Below are 26,658 nucleotides of genomic sequence, written 5' to 3'. Positions count from 1 at the left end.
GTGGTCAATCTTCCCCCCGCCCAAAGCCCCACTAGATAGTTGTATGTCATAGCTGCACATCCTTCTAGTTGCTGTGTGTGGGACACCGTCTCAGCATGGCCGGAGAAGCGGTGCATCGTGCGCGCCCGGGATCCGAACCCGGGCCACCAGCAGTGGAGTGTGCGCGCTTAACCGCTAGCCACGGGGCCAGCCCCTCAGTGGCCAATCTTAAGATGCCCAAGAGTGAGATAACGAGAGCTTCATTATGTGACTCCTGGTGTGATGCAGTGTTTAGCCCGAATCTAATCAAGCCTTTAGATCCAATACCAATAATCAAAAATATGGAGGTTCTTACCACCACAAGGAAGCAATCAGGTAATCCAGACATTGGGACATTCTAGAGAACAACTATCTTGGTCTTTCCAAGTCAATGTCATAAGAAAAATAAAAAGCTAGGGAGTGTGAGAGGGAGATGAGGAGGGACAGGAAAGGGGTTGTCTATTCTAGATTAAAATACACTTCAGAGACCCAACAACCAAGTGTAATCATGGTTCTTGATTGGATCCTAACATGAACAATCTTGCTGCAAAAGACATTTTGGGGACAAGTGGGGGAAACTTGGGTGTGTTGATACAATTGTGGTTATGAAGGAAAGTGTTCTTATTTAGACATGCATATTAAAATATTTAGGAGTTGGGCCGGCCCCATGGCTTAGTGGTTAAGGGCGCATGTTCCGCTACTGGAGGCCCGGGTTTGGATCCTGGGCGCGCACCGACGCACCGCTTCTCCGGCCATGCTGAGGCTGTGTCCCACATACAGCAACTAGAAGGATGTGCAGCTACGACATACAACTGTCTACTGGGGCTTTGGGGGAAAAAATAAATAAATAAATAAAAATTTTTCAAAATAAAATAAAATATTTAGGAGTGAAATGTCATGATATCTGTATTTACTTTAAAAGATTTCAACAAAAAATAGGTGAAACATGACAAAATGCTAAAACAATCATTAAATTTGGTGATAGGTATATGGGGTTTATTATGCTATTCTCTCTACTTTTCTGCACAATTATAATTTTCATAATAAGCATGAAAAGTATTTTTACTATCTAGCATTTGTGAGGGTTTGAGGAAACAGACCATCCCATAAGTATTGTTGTCTGGAGTGTAAATTGGTATAACCTTCTTAGAGGACAATTTGGAATACATAAATTTTATTTTAAAATATACATACCGTGGGGCTGGCCCAGTGGCATAGTGGTTGAGTTTGCATGCTCCATTCAGGTGGCCCAGGGTTCACAGGTTCAGATCCCGCAGGTTCGGATCCCGGGCACGGAGCTATGTACCACTTATCAAGCCATGCTGTGGCAGTGTCCCACGTATGAAAAGTAGAGGAAGACGGGCATGGATGTTCACCCAGGGCCAATCTTCCACAGCCAAAAGAGGAGGATTGGCAACAAATGTTAGCTCAGGGCTAATCTTCCTCTCACACACACACACAAAAATACCCATTGACATGGTAATCCCATCATTAAGAATCTATTCAATAACTAGTGACACAAGTATAGAGGATGTATGTATAAGGATGTTTATTATAGTATTATTTATAATATAAACAAATTTGAGACAATAGGGAAATGGTTAAATATATTTTGACCATATCTTTTATATTACCTGTGACAAAGAAAACCATACTCCTGTTAAAAATAACAAAGTAGGTGCACATTTACTGTATTGGTTTGCTAGGGCTGCCATAAGAAAGTACTACAACTGGATGGGTGGCTTAAACAACAGAAATTTATTTTCTCACAGTTCTGGAGGCTAGAAGTCTGAGACAAGGTGCCTGCAGGGTTGGTTTCTTCTGAGGCCTCTGTTCTCGGCTTGTAAATGGCCGTCTTCTCCCTGTGACTCCATATGATCTTCCCTCTGTGCCCATCTGTGTCCAAATTTCCTCTTCTTAAAAGGACACCAGTTGTTTTGGAGTAGGGGCCACACTAATGAACTCATTTAAACTTAATTATTTCTTTAAAGACCTTATCTCCAAATACAGTCACATTCTGAGGTACTGGGAGTTAGAACTTCAACATATGAAATTTGGGGGCACACAATCTAGTCCATAACATTGAATGACATGGAAAGATATTCATGATTTTTAGGCTAAAAAAATCAAGGAGCAGAACAAATGTACAGTATGATCTTTTCTTTTTCAAAATTAAAAAACAGTAAAAACAAAACCTCTGGTATATGTGTATATGCAGTTTGGAGTACATTGAAAACATTCTGAAAGGGTAGATACCTAGCTATTAATAATGGTTCCCTGGGGAATAAAACTGGAGTTAGGGATGGAAGGGAAGGACAGATTTCCACTTTTATTTCTTTTCGTTTTTTGTTTTTTTGTGTGTGAGGAAGATTCGCTCTGAGCTAACATCTGTTGCCAATCTTCCTCTTTTTTTGCTGGAGGAAGACTAGCACTGACCTAACATCTAAGCCAATCTTCCTCTATTTTATACATGGGTCGCCACCACAACATGGCTTGTTGAGTGGTGTAGGTCCATGCCTGAGATCTGAACCCCCAAACCCAGGCTACCTAAGTGGAATGCGCCAGACTTAACCGCTACGCCATGGGGCCAGCCCCTTTCCACTCTTTTTTTACAAGCATGGGTTACTTTTATAATTGGAAAATTTTAGCTTAAAAAATACAGCTACAATGTAGTTCCCCAAAAAGAGAAAATATATTCTTCCTTGAAAGAAAGTGTCCTTATTGAAACGAGAGTTGAGGACTGGCATTCAACACCAGGTAGATTAACAAAGACAAGAAAATGGGACGAAAAACAACTAAAACTGAGCCAACTACAAATAACATAAAAGGGAATAAAAAAGTATTGTTCTGATATTGACTTTGATAATTCAATAAATAGAGTTGTAAAGCTGTCTTTGAAACACTTGAAGATTTCACTGAACTGGTAAAATTAAAAGTGGAGTTCACCTGGGCCAGACCCCTGGCTTAGCAGTTAAGTGTGCGCTCCGCTACTGGCGGCCCGGTTCGGCTCCCGGGCGCGCATCGACACACTGCTTGTCCGGCCATGCTGAGGCTGCGTCCCACATACAGCAACTAAAAGGATGTGCAACTATGACATATAACTATCTACTGGGGCTTTGGGGAAAAAAAAGGAGGAGGATTGGCAATAGATGTTAGCTCAGAGCCGGTCTTCCTCAGCAAAAAGAGGAGGATTAGCACGGATGTTAGCTCTGGGCTGATCTTCCTCACACACACACACACAAAAAAAGCGGAGTTCACTTCTCTTCCAAATTACTGCAGCAAGTAAGAGCAAACAAAGCATTCTAAACAGTTAAAATAAGAGAAAAAGGAAGGAAGGAGAAGAAATATTTCAAAATTAAATACATAAACAAAGAGAAAAAATTAAAAGAGTTATGGTGACCAACGTAAATAAGAGTTAAGTTTATTGAGTCCTATGTGGCTGGCACTGTGCTAAGTGCCCTACACTGTGCAGATAACAGAATTTGCCTGCAACTCTTTATGACTTTTGTATCTGAAACAAGACTAAGCCCTGAAGAGACGCTATGCAGCTAGCAACAAATGTCTTGGTTAGAAACCTCAAGTAAAGGAGACTTTCTGCCTCCCAGACTGGCAAGATTCCCTTGGCTGTGGGGAAACGGGGAGAGGTGGGGAGAACTAGCTCTGTGGTGCATCTGGGCTGAGAAGGCCGCAGGCCGCACAATGAGCCCCAGATAAGACCTGGAGGCAGCAGAAACCCTCTAGGCCTAGGGGCCAAGAGGACAGGAAGGTGGACTTACTAGGGCCCGGGACCAGATGTATACCATCTGCCCTCCCTCTCCCAATACCTTGGCACCATCTCAAGAACTGGGGAGGGAGACCCAGGATGACCAAGACTGTCTTTGTCTGACAGCTCAGAATAATAAGGGGCTCAGGGTCAAAAATTAAGTTGTAGAAAATAAAGTGATATTTCTTGCATAGCTGAATTTTTGGACTGAGATTCATATTGGCTAGACACACTCCTCTTACAATCCTATTATTTTGATTTTTACGGATGAGGAAAGGGCCTTTTAAGGTTAATTTTCCTGAGGTCACAAAAGTAGTAAGTAGCTAGACTAGAACGCAAATTTGGGTCTCCCTCACACTGAAGCCCATGCTAGATACAACTCTCTGCTGCCTGGAATAGGTTTTGCCTTCTCCCTATCACGTGCACCCAATCCCTGCTCCCACATCTTGCTAATTTAGGCAGCATCCCCTCCTCTAGGAAGCCACTATTGAGCATCCCCCCCAAGTTTAGGTGGCCCTCTTTAAGCCTCCCTAAATCCCCTATTCTCATCTATATCACAGACCATACTGTATTTTAATACTCTCTGTATGTTTTTTCTCCTCTACCAGAAACTCCTCCAAGTTTCTGAACTTGGTTGGAGAACACATCTGGTTTCGTGAGCCATTAAAGCAACCAAAGCCTAACACTGTGCTTGGCACCGATTAGGTTTTCAGTAAATATTTTTGAATGAATGAATGAATGAATAATTCAATAAGTAATCTCGTCGATTTTCTATGACTCTGGGTCACATTCCGGGAAAAAGCAGTTTCTTGACATCCTTTTCCCGGTAATAATTTAGTGTTTTAAATAATTTCTACGTTTTAGTATTTTAAAATTCGTCATTATTTTCCCATTTTCATCCTCATACTCACATGACACATGACCTCCACTATTTGAAAGTGTGATATTTTGATTCAGCCTTGGATTTTTCCTCCTATTGCAAACTGCTGGGATTCCTTGCAACGTCCGTTACTTGATTGCCATCATGTCAAGAATCAGGGGGAGGTACTTAGAGGTGAAGTGAACAGTTAGCCTCCGATTTACAAGCTAGCTTTTCCCCGGGATAATTGTAAAGCCACACGTTCCTGGGTGTGACCTTCTCACGACATAATCTCCTTAACGAGTGATTGATTACTTTACGTATGACTATGGCTAATTAAAGATGTGGGATAATCTTAGAGTTAAAATAGTATTGCTAGTCAAGGTTATGATCTTTTAAAAAATATACGTTACAGGTTCTCATTAGAGAAACAAGGAAAACACGTTCCAAACTACCTTCGAAGCGGTTTGCCTGGATTGGTAGTACCACGGACAAAGAAGGGGACCAAACACTCGCTCGCATCGGCGTTTGCAGAGCCGGCGCCCCTGTGGGCGGGGCCACCGGAGCCTCCCGGGACCCAAAGGAGGAGGGGGCGGGGTCGAGGGCGGGTCCAGGCCTCCAGGGGCGGGGCCGCGGCAGGCGAGGGGCAGGCTGGGAAGCGGCGCCATATTGGCGTCGGCCGCGCTGTATTGTCATAAATAGAGCCGGTTTTGTGGTGTTTTCACTACTCAGTTGGATGCCTCGGCCGTAGTGAGTGAGAGGGTGAGCGAGCAGGCGAGCTGTAAGGACCGGAGGAAAGTGGACAGGAGGGAGAAGGAAAGAGCAAGAACAGGACTCCAGAGCGAAAGACACTCGCTGGGGAAGGAGACGCGACGCAGGAAGCGATGAAAGAGATGTCTGCGTAAGTGGTGGGGGGCGGCGGTTGGGGGCGAGGCGGAGAGGGGTGGGCTGGGGTGGTCGGCGCGGGACCCCGTTTCCGTTTCCTGCCCCCCGGACCCTGCTTGGAGCTTTCCCGGGTGGTCTCCTTCCCCTGTCCTGGCCAGTCGGCAAGGGCACCTCCCCTACACACTGGCTACTCACCTGGCCACCTCTGCACAGCCTCGGGGAGTCCAGGAGTCCATGTCTGTCCCCGGCTGTCCCGCCTCCGAGGACGCCCCCAGACAAGGATGCGGCGGAAGAGAGGCGCATGTGTCCGTGGGGAGAAATTGTCGGTGACTCTCCTGCCCCCAGCGCTGTCTCGGCCGTCTCTGCTCCTGTCTGCATTGGCGCAAATACCATCCCCCTACCTCCCCCTCTTCCCTTCCCGACCGGCTGTCTCCAAGTCTTCAGAAGAGAATGACCTATCGCAGCCCATGGGTTTCTCTTTAATAAAGGCTATGGTGTCCTCGCCCTCCCCCGGCCTCGCCAAGTACTCACAATATATCTACCGGTCTGTACCTCCTGCTCAAATTTTGATAAGTTAAAAACGGTTTCTGTGCTTGGCAGGATTTTATTGTAGCTTCTTACATTTTGGTTTATTAGGAAATACTTTAAACATACAGAAAAATAGAGAATAACATAAGTCTCATTTGTGTAGCCACCATCCATCTCTCCCAAAGCATAACATTTTATATGTCTGTGTGTACACACATCTTTATTTAAAAGAAATCAAGCATTTCAAATACATCTGAAGGAGTCTCCTGTCTCCTTCTCTGGTCCCATTCACCTCCCTCCGCAGAGTTCCCCACAGTCCTGATTTTGATGTTATTGCTGCATGTTTTTTTATGCTATTACTACATATGTATGTGTCCATAGTAACTGGCATTTACTTTTTTTTAAGCTTTATATAGCTAGTATCACGCTTGACATTCTGCAACTTCTTTAGTGCAACATAGTATCGTTGAGCTTTGTCCATGTTAATATTTTCACCTCTAATTAATTCAGTTAGCTACTGTATTGTATTCCATTGTAGAGATAACACCCTAATTTAGTTCTTTTCCTGTTAGTGACTTTTGTAGGTTGTTTCTGAGTGTTTAATGTTACAGTGTGGCAGTGAACATTCTTGTACATGTTTCCTTGTACAGTTGTACTAGAATTTCTCTAGGGTGTTTACCTATAAGTGAAATTGATGGGTTGAAGGGATGTGGGATTCTGTTGCTTGCCTTTTTTTTTTCTGTCTAGATGAGGGAGGGTTCAGAACCATAGATTTGGAATTTTAGTGCTAGTAGAGACCTTGATTGCTAACTTTTTCAGCATGCAGATAATAAAGTGGGACCCAAGATCATAGTATCAGAACTGAAGTACTTATGGAAGAGAGAATGGAGTGACGGAAAGATCTTGGGTTTTGGAGTTCAGATTCTGGCTCTTCCTTTTCCTAATCTTGGGTATTTATCTGTAAAATAGCACTTACTCAGTACCTACCTCTCAGGGTAATTGTTGAGATTAATTTAATGATCTTATATAATCAGTCTGTCCCGTCCATTTACCATCACATATAAACACACACAAACAATACCAAATACTTTTCCAGCTCTCTTAGAGGTAAAAAGCTAAATCTTTAAAAAGAAGTTACAACTTGAAATAACTAATTGAAATTTTGTTTGTTCTGCAGCAAAATAAATACCGGAAAGAAATTAAAGTCACTAGTATTGATGTTTCTGTTTTGTTTCTCTGAGTCATTTTGGAAGGTATATAGGCTATTTTATCTTCCATTTGATTCTCCTTCCCTACCTAATGAAATATTTAGCTAAAGAGCATGCCTTACTGTATGAACTCAGTAGTGATAAGCCAATGTTTTGACAGTTAAAATTCTAAAACAATCAGTCACTCTTGTATTTTTGTGTATTATTGTTTACAGGGCTAATTTATTCATTTAAAAGACTGCTCTTTATTTTGAAATTAAATTCTTACTATTGGTGTTAATGGAAGATAGATGGTAGGATTAGTTGGTTATTGTGTATGTTTGCTTTTACTTTTCTTTCTTAGCAAAATAAAAAGTTTTACCAGCTCGTGTTGTTCCCAAAATTTATTGTGAAATTATTGGTCTGTGTAAATCCAAAATCTCAGAAATTCTGTTGCATTTTATTTAACTATAATTTTCCTGATGACTAGGATCTTTTGATGGGTGCCTTGTATGTATTCTATCCTATAAAAAGTTGCCATTTAGTGTAAAGGATTTGATAATTATTCAGTGTGAAAATAGTCTGGGTACCAGTCTAAATGAAGAGAAAATTAACTAGAGTCACTAAATGTTAGGACTGTAAACTCTGATTCAAGCAAAGGATGTTAATGTAGGTTTCTCAAGGACAAATTTAGTTGTGATTTCTTTTTAAAAGGCAGAATATTTCACAAAGACATTCTAATGGGATGTTTTTGTTTCTTTCCTGAGGGGGGAAAACCATTGTTTTTGCTTAGAGCTTTCTTTCGAATGGCTCACTGCTTTTCAGTGATTGAATCTAGATGGTACTTGACTTAAGTCTGCAGGGTATAGTGGAGGTGGCCCTGGCCCAGCTCCCATTCAGGCTCTTTGCATTTCAGTTCAGCGGTGTTGGCACAGTTGTCCTGATGCCAACACATGCTGCTTTTGGCTTGAAAAGACATCCTAACCATGAAAGCTGGAGGCAGTATGAATAGCTCTTCATCAACATAAACACAAAATATACTTTTTTCCTTAAAAGAAAAGGTGCCTGCCCTGAATTTTAGTACTAAGTAAATTTTTAAGGTAGCTAAATTAATGAGTGGATTGAGAGATTCAATATATCAGTGTGATATGATACTTTAAGTTTTTTCTGCTGTTTCATTTTTCTTGAACAGAAACACCATGCTGGACAGCCAGCGTCAACAGAAGCATTATGGAATCACTTCTCCAATTAGCTTGGCATGTCCTAAAGAAATTGATCATATTTACACACAGAAATTAATTGATGCCATGAAGCCATTTGGAGTGTTTGAAGATGAGGAAGAATTGAACCACAGGTGTGTCATTTAAAAATATAAAATGTTTTACAATATATTATTTAATCATTAATTCTACAAACATATTTCAAGTACTTACTGTGTCCCTGTCTAGGGATACAAAAATGACAAAATGAAGAGAAATCTTGGCTCTCCTGGAGATTACATTTTAGGTGGAGGTTAGAGGAGGAGACTAACAATTAGCCAAATAAGTAAAATAAATACAATGTTACCCATAAGTGCTGCTGAGAAAAGTAAAGCTGGGAGTGGAAGGCCTCATTGACATTTGAGGGAAAATTCGAAGGTGGAGAGAGACCTATGTGGATATCTGAGGGAAGAGCATTCTAAGTGGAAGGCTTGGGGTAGAGTGTACCTGGTATATTTAAGGACTACATAGCAAGGTAGCCTGAGTATCTGAAGCAGAGTGAGTAAGCAGGGAATGTGGGCTTAAAGAAAATGTGGTGAGGAGGAGCTTGGAGGTCAAGGTCTCTTAGGACCTCGTAAGCTGTTATAAAGGTTTTGGCTTTTCTTCTTTTGTGTGTGTGTGAGGAAGACCAGCCCTGAGCTAACATCCGATGCCAATCCTCCTTTTTTTGCTGAGGAAGATTGGCCCTGGGCTAATATCCGTGCTCATCTTCCTCTACTTTATATGGGACACCGCCACAGCATGGCTTGACAAGCGGTGTGTTGGCGCGAGCCAGGGATCCAAACCTGCGAACCCTGTGCCGCCAAAGCAGAGCACGTGCACCTAACTGCTGTGCTGCCGGGCTGGCCCCTTGGCTTTTATTCTGAGTGAAATGGGAAGCTATTAGGGTTTTGAGCAGAAAATTGATGTGATTTACTCATGTTTTAACACAGTCATTCTGGCTGCTGTATTGAGAATAGTCTGAACAGAGGTCAAGGAGAGAATTGGGGAGACTAGTAAGGAAACTGTTATAATAAACCAGGGAGGAAATGGTGGTGACCTAGTTCCGGTCACTAAGGGGGTGGCAGTGGAGGTGATAAAAAGTAGCAGAATTCTGGATATATTTTAAAGGTAGAGTTGTTTAATGACTGTGGAATGTGTGTGAGAGAGAGAGGGAGGAGGGCAGTCAAGGATGATGCCAAGATTCTTGGTTTCAGCACCCAGAAGGATGGAATTCCATTACCTGGGGAAGGCTAAGGGAGAAGCAAGTTTGAACAGATCAGAAATTCAGTTTTCCTATGTTATCTTTGAGGTGCCTAAACTGTACTTTTCTTTCCTTCTCTTTTTTTTTAATGTGGATTTGGATATTCCACTGGTTGCAAGTTTTGTTTGGTTTATATCAAATTGCTTTTATTAAGTAATACTATTTCATAAAAATTAGCCAATAATTAATTTACCCGTTTTAATTACCCAAAGACCTATGACTGTCACTTAGAGAATGCTAATCTCTCTTATTACCACATTGAATTGATTTTATTCCATAGTAAGGCCAAGAAAGTTCACAATTCAGTTGGCCTCTGCACCTTTATTGAAGGTAATTTAAGATTTTTTTGGGAGGGTCTGGGGGGGGCAAGATCAGCGCTGAGCTAACATACGTCACCAATCCTCCTCTTTTTGCTGAGGAAGATTGGCCCTGGGCTAATATCCATGCCCATCTTCCTCTACTTTATATGGGACGCCGCCACAGCATGGCTTGACAAGCAGTGTGTTGGTGCGCGCCCGGGATCCGAACCTGCGAACCTTGGGCTGCCAAAGCGGAGCGCGCACACTTAACTGCTACGCCGCCCGGCTGGCCCCGATAATTTTAATTTTTTACTAGGCTTTTTGAGTTTTGAAAATAGCTCAAAGACCAAAATACTATCATCACATTTATTGTCTCTTTGGAACTCTTAGGGACCTAAAGAATGCCAAAGAGATGTGCCATGTATCAACAAATGTGATAGCATTAGCACGTGTGTAATATGCTTTTATTCTAGCACCAACACAAAGGTACTGCCTATATGTTTAATTTTTTTAAATACTGTTTTGTTTTTTTTTTTTTTAGTTTTGATCTAAAGCATGTTATTTTTTATTATAGGCTGGTTGTTCTTGGTAAATTGAACAATTTAGTGAAAGAATGGATTTCCGATGTCAGTGAGAGTAAGGTAAGACTCTAAACTGCACTGAATTCATAGTTTCATTATGTCCTGGTCATTAGTCCTGGTAATAAGATGCAGGAGTTAAGAATAATCGAACATACATTAAAAGTTGCTTTTTGGTATACTTGGTAATGAATTGGTTTAGATGGTTGAGTCTCTGAATGAGGATTTACCCCAGAAGTAGCCAATGTCTAGCTACAATTCCACATAAATGTCTTAACTCACATGTAGTGGATCAAAATTTAAATATCAAGAGATTTTACTTTAAAAGCCAGATTTCAGACTTCTTGTGAAATACAGGATCTGGCAACACTGGGCCTGCCTTTGTGCAAGGCAGGAAGAAGCTTGAATGGAATTTGGCTCCTGCCCTCCAGTGCATTGTGGCCCCCACCAGCCTCTGCTCTGTCTGATACAGCAACTATCATTTATCAGTCAGTTTCTGTGTTTCTTACGTGTACTTCCCTTATTTGCGTACCTGCCTGGCCCCTGAGACATAGGCGTTTACAAACCCTAATTTATAGTTATATAACTTTTCCCCCCTCCTTTATCTTACCTATTTTTCTTCTAAAATCGATTACATTTTTCTTGCTTTCTTCGAGTATTTTGAATGTAATTGAATTTTCATTTGTCTGAGAATCATCACTATGAATATTATTTTACTGACTGTACTTAAATAAGGTAGGACATGTTCAACTGGGTGATACCATTTGCCCCTTCACTAAGTGGCCCAAACTTAAGTTTTTTGTTTGTTTTTTATAGTTTTCCCATCTTTCCCTTAACAGCAATCAGCTGCAAGTTAATGTCTCAAAGCAGTCAATGTGTCTCTCTATAAACTCCCTGTCTGCCCCTTAATCTGCATGGTTTTAGAAATTAGATAAACACCTGTTAGAATTCTTTCACTATTTTTATTATTTTCTTTCTATACCTATGATACATATTTAAAATTGGTTCTTTTAAACAGTGCATTCTGAATAAGATTATGAAGGACTCTGCTAAGTCTACAGTCATTGAGTTTAAATAAGTGGCCTTTATGCTATTTACTTTTGCTGCCAAACAGCTGTCTGGCTCATTTCTGAGCTTTCAGCAGGGTTATCAATAGTTGAGGTTTTCATGCAAGTTGAATTCTGAGCAGGTGAAATACTAGTCATTAGTAATAAAAAAAAAAATTCATGTTTGTTTCTCTGCTACTACTTAAGAAAAAAACCTGTCTTATTCACCTGCACAACCTCAGGACAGAACTCAGGCATTGAATAAATGTTAGGAGAACCTGTGGTTCCTCTCTAATCAGTCCATAATTACTCTTGGTGTGCAAACCAAATACTCAACTTGCTAGAATTATTTTAAAATCAGAGTAACAAGTTTTATGACTTCTTGTGTATGGTCCTTATATCAACTATTGTGGTTGTGCTGAGGTCTTTGTTTCCATCCCCATTCTAAGATGCATTCAAGGTAAGTCAAGTGTTATTATTTGCAAAAGAGGCTAGGTTAATTTGTTGAGGTGTACCTCCCTAATTTTCTTACTACGTGATTTCTTTGTACTTAAAAGAAAAATCCAGTAGAATTCTCTTCTATGGTCAAAAGTTTTTTTTTTTTTTAATTTAGTTGCCTTCTCTCCCCTTTTACTCCCATCAGTGCTTTAATCTGCAAAAACCAGTAGCTGGTTTCTATTTAATTTTTAGGCATGAAACCATTGTTAAAAATTTGAGACTTTAAAAGCAAAGTAAATAAAATATCTAATTATTAAAAAAACTTAAATTGGTTTTAACATCTTCCATTGCATGGATAAGGTGATTGGTCATTTTCTGTATCAATTATCATTCCCTTTCATTTATGCATATTTTAGTTTGGAAAATATCTGAAGGATTTGAGTTAGACCAAGGATCATTTGAATATTCTACACACAATTGGGATATTTAAACTTTAAAGAGTCTAGAACTCCAAATCAAATCATTTTGGTTAAATATTTGGTTTGTGTCAAAAATATTTTACTCTGTGATTCAGTGTATCACTTTCTCATAAATCATGCAAGAATCATGCTTTTCAAAGTAGGAAGGTAAATTAAAAGATAACGTAGGAGGGTAACCTAAAAGATCCTGTCTTCTCTGTCCTTTTGATTCTTGTTAATCATCAATAGGTTTACTGACTCCTTTTTAGTTATAAAATTACTTGTGATACTCTTGAAGCACTAATATCCATTAAACAGAGGAAGTAACAACCATAATATCCTGTTATACAGATACTTTTATTCAAGTTAATCAGCAGATATTATTCTTTGCAACTTGCACTGGGCATTATGGGGAAATAAGAGAAGTAGTAGACACTTCTCACCTTCAAGGAATTTAAATACAGTTGAAGAGATGGGACTTACATACAGCAAAAAAAAAAAAGGTCAATACAAGTAGTATAAAAGAAGTTAAAGATAATAATAGTAGAGGAGCACAGAGGGTAAAATGAGCTTGTTATGGAGGTGGGGATAATTAGAGAAGGCTTCATGAAAGAGGTGGAACTTGAAGTGTGAACTTTGAAAAAAAGGTGGTCTTGAGATACTCAGGATGGGCAAGCATTCGAGGCAGGGGAAATGGCAAATGTCATGGAAAGGTGATTTACAGATTGTGTAACATGTTGGCAGTTGAAGCTTCAGAAGGGAAGATCAGGAGACAAGGCAAGAAAGATCCATAGGAACATATTAATTGGAGATCCTTAGGATCCAAGGATCCTTAACCTCAGTAGTCAGAGAAGAATGCCTCGCAAGTTTTGAGCAGAAGAGTTATGTAATAGAGTAATTTAAGAACATCAGCCAGTGAATTTTATGTGAAGTGGAGTAAGAGAAAGTAAAGACTGAGGGCAAGAGGATAGCTTATGATACTATTAAATAGCTAGAATTAGGGGGTTGGTAGTTAAATAGAAAGGAGGCAACATGTGAGGGATATAAACTAAGAATTGCTAAGCCAAGAAGAAGAATAATGACTGTAGGTGTGGGCAGTAAGGAAAATGAGGAACAGAAATAGAGAAATCAGGAGGGATGCCTGGTTTATCATAGGAAGAATTTTTTGCTTGTTTGAGGTACAAATGTTGAAGTGAATCAGAATGTCTAAGTGAAAATATCTGATGGGCATTGAGAATTGGCTCTAGAGAAAGGTGAAAAGTAGCATTATACTTCTGGTACAATCAAAAAGATGTTAATTAAAGTTGTTAGATTAGCTCTCATAAGATCCTGTCAAGAATGATCCCACTTTCTCGAAGAAAAGTTGCAGAGCTAGAATCAAGAAATTAAGCGCATCTGTCACAAAAACTAAAGGGGAGATGGGACTAGTCAAGAGTATGATATTGTAGAGAGTTGAAGGTGTATTAGTTTGGTAGTTAAGAGTTGTTTGGTGACTGTTGAGAGTGATGGAGCCAAAGACAGGCAATTGGAGGGGGCAAGTAGGGTCAAGTGATAAAAAATGTTTTTCTTAAGATAGAGATGTGTGCATGTATTTGTTTAGTCTTCCCTCTGGGAATACCCTCATTACTTCAAGCTGCACCCAAAAGAGCTCTGAAGTACTTTTACACATCTCAGTTTACCAAAGTTGACAAATGTATTATATATCAGTAGCGTTTAGGCAATTTTTATGCTAAATAATTTGAACAATTGAATGCCTTTTGTTTAATTTTATTTTATTTTAGAATCTCCCACCTTCTGTTGTTGCTACTGTTGGTGGTAAAATTTTCACGTTCGGCTCCTATAGGCTTGGAGTACACACGAAAGGTAACTGCTTTTCTGTGTTCTACTTATAACTTTCAGTAACAAACTCTTATTTGTTGTCCATAATTAAGAAATACAGCAGAAAAAATTCCCGGTATCTCACTAGTCGGAGCTAATCATTGTTAACATTTTCCTATATTCATCTTACATACTTCTGTACATGTGTTTGTGTATATTTTAACAAGAATATAATACATAATATACTCTTCTTGATAAGAAATACTTTGATTTGCAGGAGCTGACATTGATGCACTTTGTGTAGCTCCAAGACATGTGGAGAGATCTGATTTTTTTCAGTCTTTTTTTGAAAAATTGAAACATCAAGATGGCATTAGAAATTTAAGAGTAAGTATCCTAGGATATTTAATATTTTGAACTCGTTAACAAATAATGTAAAAGCTAGGGCTTATGGTTGTTGAAATATTTCTTAAGAAATTGCTATATTGTTAAAATAATGGATAATGATTAAGAACATGGGCTTTATAGTTATATAGACCTGGGTTTGAATCTAGAATCTACCATATATTAGCTCTTAGATTTTGGTCAAGTTACCTCTTCTCCCTGAGCCTCACTTTCCTCAGCTGTAAAATGGAGATGTAGGGATTACTTTTTTATAAGTTTTTTCTGAGGATTGATGAGATAATTTACATAAACCATTTTATCTGATAAAAGGTTGATGGATATCAAATTGTGGCTGCTATTATGTATAAGGTTCCTAATAGATAGATATGTATATCTAGCCATTCGTTCAGCAAATAAAATTTCAGCACCAATGATTCGTCGTCAGATACTAATCTTAGTCCCAGAAATAAAATAGTGATCTAGACATAGTTTATGAAAGGGAGAGATTAGGGGGAACTAAACAAACTGGTAGTTTTAATGCAGTCTGAAATGCTAGGATAAGGTGAAGTTCAAAGGATGTGCATTATTTGGGTGTCTGGAAATGGAGAAGGAGGTTAAGCATTTGTTAGGTTGGGGAATTAAGGAAGGCTCAGAAAGACACCATTTCTCCTAAATGGAAATTATATTGACTATATTTTTTTTGATAGATTACTCATGAGCTCTGATTATATTTTAATTTCTAACACTAGTGTTCTTTGTAAATAACCGGTTTTCAGTTTAAGTTCAACAGATAGTAAGTTACCCAGATGATAGCAGTTCTGCCTGCCAGTTTCTGATGAATATTTTTAAGAGGATAATAAGTTAGATAACTACTGTCATAGACATTTTGTATATCTTGAATAACAGTCACAAAGTAGACATACTGGCTGACCTAGAATGTGAGACCAAGAACACTTTCATTTTTCCTGTTGAGTTAAAATACAAACCAGGAGCAAATGTATTCTCATTATTGGCAGTTAGGAAGGATAGAGAAAAGATTTCACCTTATGTATTATAATTGTTTTCCTTTTTTGTAGGCTGTAGAAGATGCTTTTGTACCTGTTATAAAATTTGAATTTGATGGAATTGAAGTAAGTGTTTAATATTTTTCTGACTTTCCGATTGAACTATTTAACCCATAGGGTTTTTTAAGTTGTCGTAGGTTTTTTTGTTCAGTTTTGTTTTTTTTAAAATTGGACTTAGACAGGCACGTATTTTAAAGAATCAAATAGTCTAAATGGTCCCTCACCTTCCTCTCTTGTTTATCTATTGACTTCTCACCATGGAAAATGAACCTACCTCCATGATTTTTATACACATCCTTCTCATTCCCATAATCTCCTAAGATAATTATATCATTATAATTTTGTTTAGAGCAGTATTCAGTGTTTACATTATTATGGTCTTATAAATAATGTTCAAAGATAAGCACAAAGTGTACTAGATTACCATTCTTTGCTGTGTGGCATTTTGCTTTCTTGGGAGTTATTTGTTTTGGATTTTGTTTGCTTGGTTTTTATGCTTATGACTGATTCAAACCCAGTCTCTCCTAGTTGTCTAAATCTTCTCTAAATAGATTTAGATTTCTCAGGCGTTCTGTCGTTATCATCTTGAAAAACTTATCTCACTGAGTCTTCTCACCTGTTCCAGTTCACACCGCTTGTTCTCCAAGGCTGATATACAGCTGTCATCCTGACATCTTTCTTTACTATCATCCTGGGATTTCCTTTTGCTTCTCTCTAGAGTTTTCTTCTTTCTTGACTTATTCTCATTTTAGTGGCATTCATCCACTAGCTTCCTGAAAAAGAGCACATATTTTTGAGATCTTGCATGTTTAAAAATGTCTTTATTCTGTTCTCACACTAAATCGATAGTTTGGCTGAGTAGAGAGTTCTAGGTAGGAAATGTTTCTCAGAATTTTGAAGGCCTTGCTTCGTTGTCTTCTAGCTTCCATGCTGTGTTAAGAAGTGTGATGCCATTTTGATTCCTCATCCTTTGTATGTGAGCTGTTTTATCTCTTCAATGCTTATATGATCTTTTTTTTCTTTTTCTGGTCTTCATAGTTGTAAAATTCATGGTAGTATACTTAGGTATGTGCCTTTTCAACCAATTATGCTAGGCATTCAGTAGTCCTGTTTCAATTTGGAAACTCCTGTCTTTCAGTTCTTGGAAATTATATTGAATTCTATTGGATTTCCTGCCTTTGTTCTCTCTCTTTCTGGAACTCCTAACATTTGTATGTTGGACCTCCAGGACTGCCTTCTTTTTTTTAATGCTCTTCTTTCCCGCTTATTAACCATATCTTCATATGTTATATTCTTGTTCTGTTTTTTGGGGTTTTCTCATCTTCCAAACTTTCTATTGTTTTCTATTTCTGCTGTCATTTTTTTAATTTCTAAGAATACTTTTGTCTCTAATAGTCCTTTTTATTTATGTATTTATTTACAGCTTCCTGTCCTTATTTCCTATATGCAGTATTTTTTATCCCTGCTTTCTTAATTCTGCCGAGTCTATTACTACTTGTCCATCTGCTTTCCAGCTTTCATAGTTTTTGCTGTTGTCTCCTTGTAGTCTCTGTCCTGGTGGGTTATACCTTTAAAACCAAAATAAAACTAAACAAAAAGAAAAACAAGATTTTGCTGGCATTTTAGTGGAATTTCAAGAGGGAATGAATGTAAATGTGTGTTGGATCTGCCATCTTCATCTAGAAATTCACTCATAAGGTTTTGATTTTTTTTTTAATGCTTGGCGTATATGCTAAAATTAAAATGCTCTTCTTTAATTTGAAAATTTAATTACCCTCACAAAACTTTGCGCTGATGTTCCCATGTGAGATTGCCTGCATAGGCCTTTTGAAGTTTGGGTAGAACTTCCCAAACTAATTAAAACTTTTTACATTTTTGAGGGGGGGACGGGGGAGAATGGACTAGAAGGAGAAAGGGTAATATTTTTCTCTTTTTCTGCATCTTTCCAAAGATTGATCTAGTCTTTGCAAGACTGGCAATACAAACCATATCAGATAATTTAGATCTAAGAGATGACTCGCGACTGAGAAGCCTTGATATAAGGTGTATTCGCAGCCTAAATGGTAAGCTTTTAAAAAGAAATCTCAGATACCTGCTTAAAAATGATTAGGCAAATAGAGATCTTTTTGCAGAACTATTAATGGACTTTTTAAGGGATTGGAGTAACTCAATTAAAAATAATGTTGTAATTTTCTTTATACAGATAATCTGACCACATTTAAGCATCTTAAAAAACACAAATTTATTTGAAATGTCTGTAGTAGTGGTTCTCAAACTTATTGGTCCCAGGACCCCTTTACACTCTAAAAAATTATTGAGGACCCCAAAGATCTTCTATTTATGTGGGTTATATCTGTCAATAATTACCGTATTAGAAATAAAATCTGAGAAAATTTTAAGGTATTTATTAGTTCATTCTAAAATAAGAATAATAAACCCATTATAAGTGAATATAAATACATTTTTGTGAGAATAGCATTTTTTTGCATTTTTGCAAATCTCTAATATTTGACTTAATAGAAGACAGCTAGATTCTCATATCAGCTTTTACTGTCAATCTCTTGTAATATTTTGTTTTGATTGACACATAGGAAGAAAATCTGGCATCTTAAAGAGATGTAATTGGAAAAGAGAGGAGTATTTTAATAGCCTTTTTAGATACTTGTGGATATTCTTTGATAATACTACACCAAAACTTGACCAGTGACAATTTCTTTTTTCTTTCAACAGCTTTATTTAAGGGATAATTGCACACCATAAAATTCATCTTTTTTAGGTGTAGAATTCAGTTGTCTTTAGTATATTCACAGAGTTGTGCACCAAATCCAATTTTAGAACATTTTCATCATCCTCAAAAGATCCCTCATACCCATTTACAGTCATTTCCCTTTCCAACCCTCCAGTCCCAGGCAACCACTAATCTACTTTCTGTCTCTGTAGATTTGCCTTTTCTGGACATTTCATAAAAGTGGGATCATACAATATGTAGTCTTTTGTGTCTGGCTTCTATCACTTAGCATAAAATTTGTGAGGTTCATCTATGTTTGTAGCATATATGGCTAGTTCTTTTTATTGTGAATAAAAGTGACCATTTTTAAAAGGTTAATTAGAATATCGAATCTAAAACCATATCAATTGATTTTTTGTACACTGTTACCTTAAAATCCATTGGTCTGTTGTGTTCTTTGAACGGGTCTTTTACCCATGCATGATTTTGTACTATCATGCCTTGGTCATTTGAAAAATACTGATTCACAAAGTTATTTGGATCTTCTAAATGTTAACACACGTTTCATTATAAAATACAAAAAAAATCACATTTAGTTCATTAATATCACCACCAGTCTTCATCAGAAAAGTCTTTAAGCATTGGAAAGCTGTGAAGCTCATGGTAGCAGGTACTAGTCCAAAATTCTAATTTTTACATGAAAGCTCAAATTTTATTATTAGCAACAAATTTTGTCATTTGTTTTCCTTGAAGTGAGGGGCTCATTTTGTTCATTTTTTGGAAATGGCTGCTAAATATCCAAGTATGAATAACCGTAGTTTGTCTGTCAATTATTCTTTCCAGTAAAACTGGTGTTCCTTGAAAAAAGTGGGTAGTTCAGCTTACCTTGCACATGTTCAAACATCGCACACGTTCCTTTCCTGTTTTCTAACTGCAACCGTGTGGCAGTGAAGATATATCGCCTACTAGTACAGTTTGTTGCCATGGCTTTGATTTGTTGCAAAGGCACCAACAGTTTTACCCACCAGTGCTTTTGCACCATCAATGCAAATGTTAACACAGTGAAACAGGCAAAGAAAGACTTAGTAGTAGCAGTAGTTTTTTTGTTTTTTTTTTGAGGACAGTTGGCCATGAGCTGACATCTGTTGCCAGTCTTCCTCCTTTTTTCTCCCCAAAGCCCCAGTAGATAGTTGTATGTCATAGTTCTACGTCCTTCTAGTTGCTCTAGTATTATTATTAAAATAGGTTTGACCTAACAAATTCCCAGGGGTCCACAGACCACACTTTGAGAACCAGTGGTTTATAGTATCTTTTGTTTAACTTAATCATTGTGTTTTGCTGTACTTTCAAAGTGCAACAGTAAATCACAGTATTTGTGGATAAGATTTGCATTAAAGTAATAACAGTTTTATAACTTGGAGGCATTTGATTAACAGTAAATTCAAATGTGGAAAAAAGGTAAAAAGATATTCAGACCCATCTCTTATTTTAATATTGGATTGCATTACTCATGTGCTTTTTAATTCTTTAAAAGGGAAGTGATTTCTCATATGTAAGTGCTGAATTTCAAATATATAGAAAATAAACCCTCACATTTTATTATCTTTGATATTTTTAGCATTTGAGAGTCTGAAAGTTAGAAGGGTGTTTGAATTAATTGAGCTTTGTTGCATAATGAAAAATGAATGCTTTGTCTATTTCAGGATGTAGAGTTACTGATGAAATATTGCATTTAGTGCCAAATAAAGAAACTTTTAGACTCACCCTAAGAGCAGTCAAATTATGGGCAAAACGTAAGTATCCAAAGTCTTTTATTTTATGTTTGCATTATAAAATTATAATTTTCAGTTGCTAATGATAGAAGCACACATGGAAACTCCTGAGCCTATTGGTACTGTTAGGGATTGAGGTCCACTAAGTTTTGGAGAAGCTGTTCTTTTTCAGGTGCAATAGTTATGGTGCTCTGATGCGTGACTTCTACCTCATTCTCCCTTGGATGAAAACTAAAAGCCCCTGCCTTTCCGTCTTAGGTTTCAGCCAGGAGGTCAGAATGAATTAGAACTTGAAGAGTAAGACCCTCTCTGGTCTTTGAGCTCTTTATGGGTGGGACCATCTTACTCGTGTTTGTCTCCCCATCACCAGCAAAGAGTCTAGTTTATAATAGGTGTTCAGTAAATCTATTAAATGAAGAGCCTCCAGTGATAGTTTTAACTTGTGTTTTTTGTTTTTTTAAACCTTATAACACTTCTAATAAAGCCTGGAAGTGCACTGGTTTATATGTATGGTTCAGAAAAGGTGCAATCCTGAGCTGGCACAGCACATTTTCTATTATTTGTAACTACATTTAAGTAGTGCTACACTTCTGGTACCAGGTTTTACATAGTCTAAAACAGCGCTCTCCAATAAAACTTTCTGTGATGATGGAAATGTTTCCTATCTGCTGTCCAATATAGCATTTGGCTGTTGAGCACTTGAAATGTGCATCTGAGGAACTGAATTTTTAAATTTTTTTAAATTTTAATTTAAATTTAAAATTAAACAGTAGCTAAGAGAAGTGAAAACATATATCCACATAAAAACTTGCACACAAATATTCATAGCAGCGTTATTCTTAATAGTCAAAAAGTGGAAATAACCACATGTCCATAAACTGATGAATGGATAAACAAAAGATGGTATATCAGTAATGTGGAATATTATTTGGCAGTAAAAAGGAATGGAGTATTGATACATGTTACAACGTATATGAACATTGAAACCATTATGTCAAGTGAAAGAAGCCAATCATAGAATACCACATATTGTACAATTCCATTTATATGAAATGTCCAGAATAGGCAAATCTATAGAGACATAAAGTAGATTAGTGGTTGCCTACGTCTGGGAGGATTAGGGGGAAATGGGAGTGGTGTGACTGTTAAAGGTTTCTTTTTGGGGTGAGGAAAATGTTCCAGATTATGGTGATGGTTACACAACTCTGAATATACTAGAAACCATTGAATTATATTGTTTAAATGAATGAATCTTATGGTATGTGAATGATAGCTCAATAAAGCAGTTACCAAAAAAAAAAAAATAGCCACATGTGCCTTGTGGCTATAATATTGGACACTGCACTTCTAGAAAGACCTTAAGCAAGTAGAATTTGTCCTTGGGCTCAATTATCTTGTATCAGGATAAAGCAATTTGCAGTGAAGGGATATCACAAACAATTTGTCTTTCCTTACAGATTAAATTAAATACCATGTTTTGTCAATTCTTAGATGCATATTTTTCACATTTAACATAACTGAAATTGATATTTTGTATTTCTCTTGCTTAGACATAAAATAATGCTATATTATATAATTGAGACATCTTAGGTTTGATGAAATGTGGTAATGCTTTTTTATGGATTGTTATAAGAAACAATCATACAAGAAACGAGTAATATCAATGGTGTATTGTACTTCATGGAGAGTATCTGAATTTTGCAAAAATACTGAACTCCCCAACTTTACATTTGATTTTAAAATGCCCATGAATATGATTACTAATGAAATGTTTATTCTTCCCTACTTGTAGACCCTCCAAATATCTTTCCTCCTTCCTTTCATTTCTCTCTCAGCTGTAGATATTGAAAGATCAGAAATTCCAATGTTATAACAGTAGAGCCCAGTTGGACAGTCAGAGCTAGTTCCCTCCAAGGGAACTAGTTCCCTCCGAGGCAGGGAACTGAGGTGTCTGTATTGGAGGGCAAAGTAGGGGGATAAGATGAGCAGCTTAGGTTTTACTAATAAAACTGGGCCTAGCATGAGAGTCTGCTTGTTGATTTTAATGTTGTTTCTATAGGGGAAAAGAATTCTAAGGAACAGTCTTAGGAAGGAAGTTATCCTATTCCTTATGGTTGAATGTCATCAATAGTAGATCCTAACAATAATTAATAAATATATTCATTTTCTAGGACGTGGTATCTATTCCAACATGCTGGGATTCCTTGGTGGTGTCTCCTGGGCAATGCTAGTTGCAAGAACTTGCCAACTATATCCAAATGCAGCAGCTTCTACTTTAGTTCATAAGTTCTTTTTAGTTTTTTCCAAGTGGTAAGTATTCATATGCATACTTTCACTATTTACCCACCTCTGCCTATATGTAAATTTGTTTGGAAATTTAAGAGCTATGCATAGACTTTTTCTTTTATGTTACATTCCTTTTTTAAGTTAGAAGTTTAAAAACATCAAATTTGAGGCAGTGATGGCTCTTTCTTCTAGGGGAGGTCTGTAAATGTGGACCTGCAGCTTGAGAGAGTGGTCACGATAGATTTGGCTCTGCCAATTACTAGCTATGTAGAGGTTGTTTAAGATCTCAACTGTAAAATGCGGATAATAATCAGAGCTCTTGGGGCTGGCCCAGTGGTGCAAGCGGTTAAGTGCACGCGCTCCGCTGCGGCAGCCCGGGGTTCGCTGGTTCGAATCCCGGGCGCACACTGACGCACCGCTTGTCGGGCCATGCTGTGGCGGCGTCCCATATAAAGTGGAGGAAGATGGGCACGGATGTTAGCCCAGGGCCAGTCTTCCTCAGCAAAAAGAGGAGGATTGGCAGATGTTAGCTCAGGGCCGATCTTCCTCACAAAAAAATTTTAAAAAAATAATCAGAGCTCCTGCATGGATTTGTTTGGAGTATTTTCAGTAAATATTAGCTGTTGCTGTTATTAAATTATCAGAGTTAAATCTGTGAAAGTAAATGAGAAAGAAGGAAAAATTCAGGTTTAAATTAGTTGCAGCTATTGGGCAAAGCAGTATTTGCCCTTTCAGAGAACACTGCTGCAAAATAAGCAGCTCTTTCCTCTATATACTTCCTTACCTTGCCCCTTTCTTTTGTTTTCCCCAATATCAAATACCCAAAACATTTGCCAAATGAAAGTTGGAACAGAGTCTAATGATTTAACATTTCATATAATTCCTGAAGTGAGGTCCTATGTGAGTTAATTTGCCTTATTCATGTTAGGGAATGGCCAAATCCTGTGCTGCTGAAGCAACCAGAAGAAAGCAATTTGAATTTGCCTGTTTGGGATCCTCGGGTATGTGACTTACGGAATTTCATTAAACCTTTTAGGAAAAGGACGATTCTCTAAATTACAGGCTAAAGATAATTCTTGTCCCTGCTCATCTTCCTTCTGTATAACTATAGTCCTTTCCCTTTCTCTGCTGTGTGTTTGGGTGCAGACGATTTGTATCTCCAATGCTGATCCAAATGTTATGTCATTAAAAATCAGCCATATAAGACTAGATGAGTGGGTGTATCAACCAAAATGTCATAATCCGTTGTTAAAAACTGTCTTACAAGTAATTAGTAGCTAATAATAAAGTACTGAAGTATATAAAAGATTTACTTTGCAGTGCAATTTAAAGCAGATTCGTGGTTCCAAGATAGCATAACTGTCACTCACCTTGCATTTTAATTTGCTTTTGGAATGAGTGCTCATTCCTCTGAGTAACCTAGGGGAAGTCATCCTTTGAGTAGGTTCAGAGAGAAGATTGAGAAGCATTGGACCAGATAATGCTTTTTGCAGCTGATACTGTATTTCCTTCGTTCTAAAAGACCATTGTTTATAAGATACACCATCAATTTAATAACCTTTCTCGGGAAAAATAAACTTCTGCTGAGTTTCCTATGATCAGACACATCTGACTTTAGAAATAAATGTAGTTGGGGAGGGGAAATGTACTTCTTAGAATTGAGGAAATGTAGTATTAAATTTATATTTCATATTCTTCAGACTTTTGGGGAAATGAAGTGAGGACAACTGAAATAGGAGAATAGATCAATTATTCTGCTTCTAATTTCACAGGTAAATCCATCAGATAGGTATCATCTCATGCCCATAATCACCCCTGCCTACCCACAACAGAATTCTACGTATAATGTGTCCACATCAACTCGAACAGTAATGGTAGAAGAATTTAAACAAGGTAAACCTATTGGCCCTATTGCCCTTTACATATTCCCACAAGTTTTTGGTTGACAACAATTTTATTCTCTATTGCAGTTATGCCTATTACTTCTAAAAATTCTTTCAAATGTGTATTTTTTTCAGTAATTAGTGTTCCAAAATGTATGATAATATTAAGGCCAAAAATGGAGCCAGCCCAATCTGGTTGAAATTGACTTTTTACTCAAGAATTTGGTGGGGTTAGAGGTTTTGGGGTTGGATGATACAGGAGCTGATGATATGATGGTCAGTTTTTAAAATCAGTCTCTCTCTTTTTTTTAATTTAGGTCTTGCAGTCACAGATGAAATTCTTCAAGGGAAATCAGATTGGTCCAAACTACTTGAGCCACCAAATTTTTTTCAAAAGTACAGGTATTTGAAATTTTTCAGTGTATGTGTGTTTAAAGAAGAATATTAAACCTACAAAGTTTAATATATGATAGGTGACACTTGTCACTTGTGTTTCAAGTGAGGTAGAGAATGGGTTAGCAGAAATCCTAAGTGATGAGAGTTTCTATATTCTAGTAGTATCTGACCCAATAAAAAACAATTAGTGAATTGTTTTTTAACTGCAGGTCTAGAATTAATTTTGTGAAAATTAGAGAGTGTTTTAATTTTTATAAACTGTGTGGTTGTACTAGCTCTTTTGTTGGTTGGGAGGGAAAAAGAAAAAGTAATGATGGAAAAGCAGACCCTAACAATGTTTCTGGCTTTTTTTTTTTTCTGAATGTTGCTGAAAATTCTTCTTAGACATTATATAGTATTAACTGCCAGTGCATCAACAGAAGAAAACCATCTGGAGTGGTAAGACTTATATCTCAAGTTCTCTACCTACTGTGTGGTGAAAACATAGTTATATGGTGCTTTACCATTTACAAAACACTTTGTCTATTTTCAAAATTATTAAATCTTATTGGTGACTATTCTGCACGACCATGGAGCATCAGTGTTCAAGAAATGCCATCAAATTAATGTTTCAGAATCAGAAGTGACACGAGATAAGGATATATGTACGAATCTTTGCCTTTTGTCACTTCTCAGAGTTGGATTTAAGCAGAATTGTGAGGCATTTTGAATGATTCTGATACCTAGCCTCTTACTGAGTTTTCCATCCTTGCCATCATTTTTCCCCATCAAAACTAGAAGGAAAAGACATTTTTATATTTTTTTAGTTTGGAGATGGTGGCGTGAAAGGTTTCACAATTTTAAGCTTCTGTCAACAAATAGGAGATATTTTTGGTCAAGGAGCAGTGCATTCTTTTTCTTTCTAGTGCACCTAAATTCATTCCCTTTGCCTCCAGTGTGTTGACATCCCAAGCTCCATCGAGCCGAAGCTGCTAGACCACCAGAGATGGTTGTGCTTTCCTCATTTCTGACTTCTGAAAAAGGAAAACAGAACAATACTGTCTTATTTTTTCATCAAGACTTTAACGTATATTTCACTGATAATTAAAGAGACCCTGAAAAGGATCCGTTCACTAAAAGGGTATTTCATTTGTCTAGATCAAGGGTCAGGAAATGATGGTCTGGGCCAAATCCAGTCTGCCACCTGTTTTTATAAATAAAGTTTTATTGGAACACAGCCATGCTCACTTATTTATATATTGTCTATGGCTGCTTTCCTGCTACACGGCAGAGTTGAATAGTTGCAATGGAAACTCAATGGCTCACAAAGCCTAAAATATTTACTATCTGTCCCTTTACAGAAAAAGTTTGCCAACCTCTCATTTAGATAACACTGAGAGATAACTCAGTGTTTTGTATATCAGCTGTTGAAGCACACACAATTATAATTTGTAAGCTTTTTCAAGTGTTTGGAAAGTGTAAAAATATTCTTGTAGTTATTGTAACTCATAAAGTCATTAATAAGTTAATATGATAGCTGACAGCAGTCACATTTCCTAAGTGAGATAGAAAATAAAGTTGCAGAAATCTGATGAAACTTTGTATATTTTGGTAGTATCTGGTCTGATTTTAGTGAATTCTTTTTTAAATGCATTATCTAGTATCAATTTTTTGAAAACCAGTGTGTTTTATTTCATTAATTAAGTGCCAATTATTAGGTTTTTTGTTCACGTTATTTAAACATATCTTAGCCTTAGGGTTTAGACATATGATTTGAAAGTGGGAAA

At 37.5% G+C, this 26,658-nt stretch overlaps 1 protein-coding gene across 1 annotated transcript in view; it reads left to right on the top strand.

Moving 5' to 3' along the window:
• The first annotated feature begins 5,315 nt into the window (after positions 1-5,315).
• Positions 5,316-26,658, top strand: part of PAPOLG (poly(A) polymerase gamma) — a 32,951-nt gene continuing 11,608 nt past the window's right edge. The window contains exons 1-13 of the mRNA XM_058551165.1: positions 5,316-5,541; positions 8,433-8,594; positions 10,616-10,682; positions 14,343-14,424; positions 14,657-14,766; positions 15,840-15,893; positions 17,779-17,890; positions 20,259-20,348; positions 22,499-22,637; positions 23,542-23,614; positions 24,386-24,506; positions 24,814-24,898; positions 25,277-25,330. Coding sequence (XP_058407148.1) covers positions 5,525-5,541; positions 8,433-8,594; positions 10,616-10,682; positions 14,343-14,424; positions 14,657-14,766; positions 15,840-15,893; positions 17,779-17,890; positions 20,259-20,348; positions 22,499-22,637; positions 23,542-23,614; positions 24,386-24,506; positions 24,814-24,898; positions 25,277-25,330 — 1,166 coding nt within the window. The 5' untranslated portion in view covers positions 5,316-5,524. The remainder of the gene's footprint in view (positions 5,542-8,432; positions 8,595-10,615; positions 10,683-14,342; positions 14,425-14,656; positions 14,767-15,839; positions 15,894-17,778; positions 17,891-20,258; positions 20,349-22,498; positions 22,638-23,541; positions 23,615-24,385; positions 24,507-24,813; positions 24,899-25,276; positions 25,331-26,658) is intronic.

This window comes from Diceros bicornis, chromosome 12, assembly GCF_020826845.1.
Source record: "Diceros bicornis minor isolate mBicDic1 chromosome 12, mDicBic1.mat.cur, whole genome shotgun sequence".
Taxonomy (NCBI): domain Eukaryota; kingdom Metazoa; phylum Chordata; class Mammalia; order Perissodactyla; family Rhinocerotidae; genus Diceros; species Diceros bicornis.
This window is presented reverse-complemented; position numbering and strand designations above follow the sequence as displayed.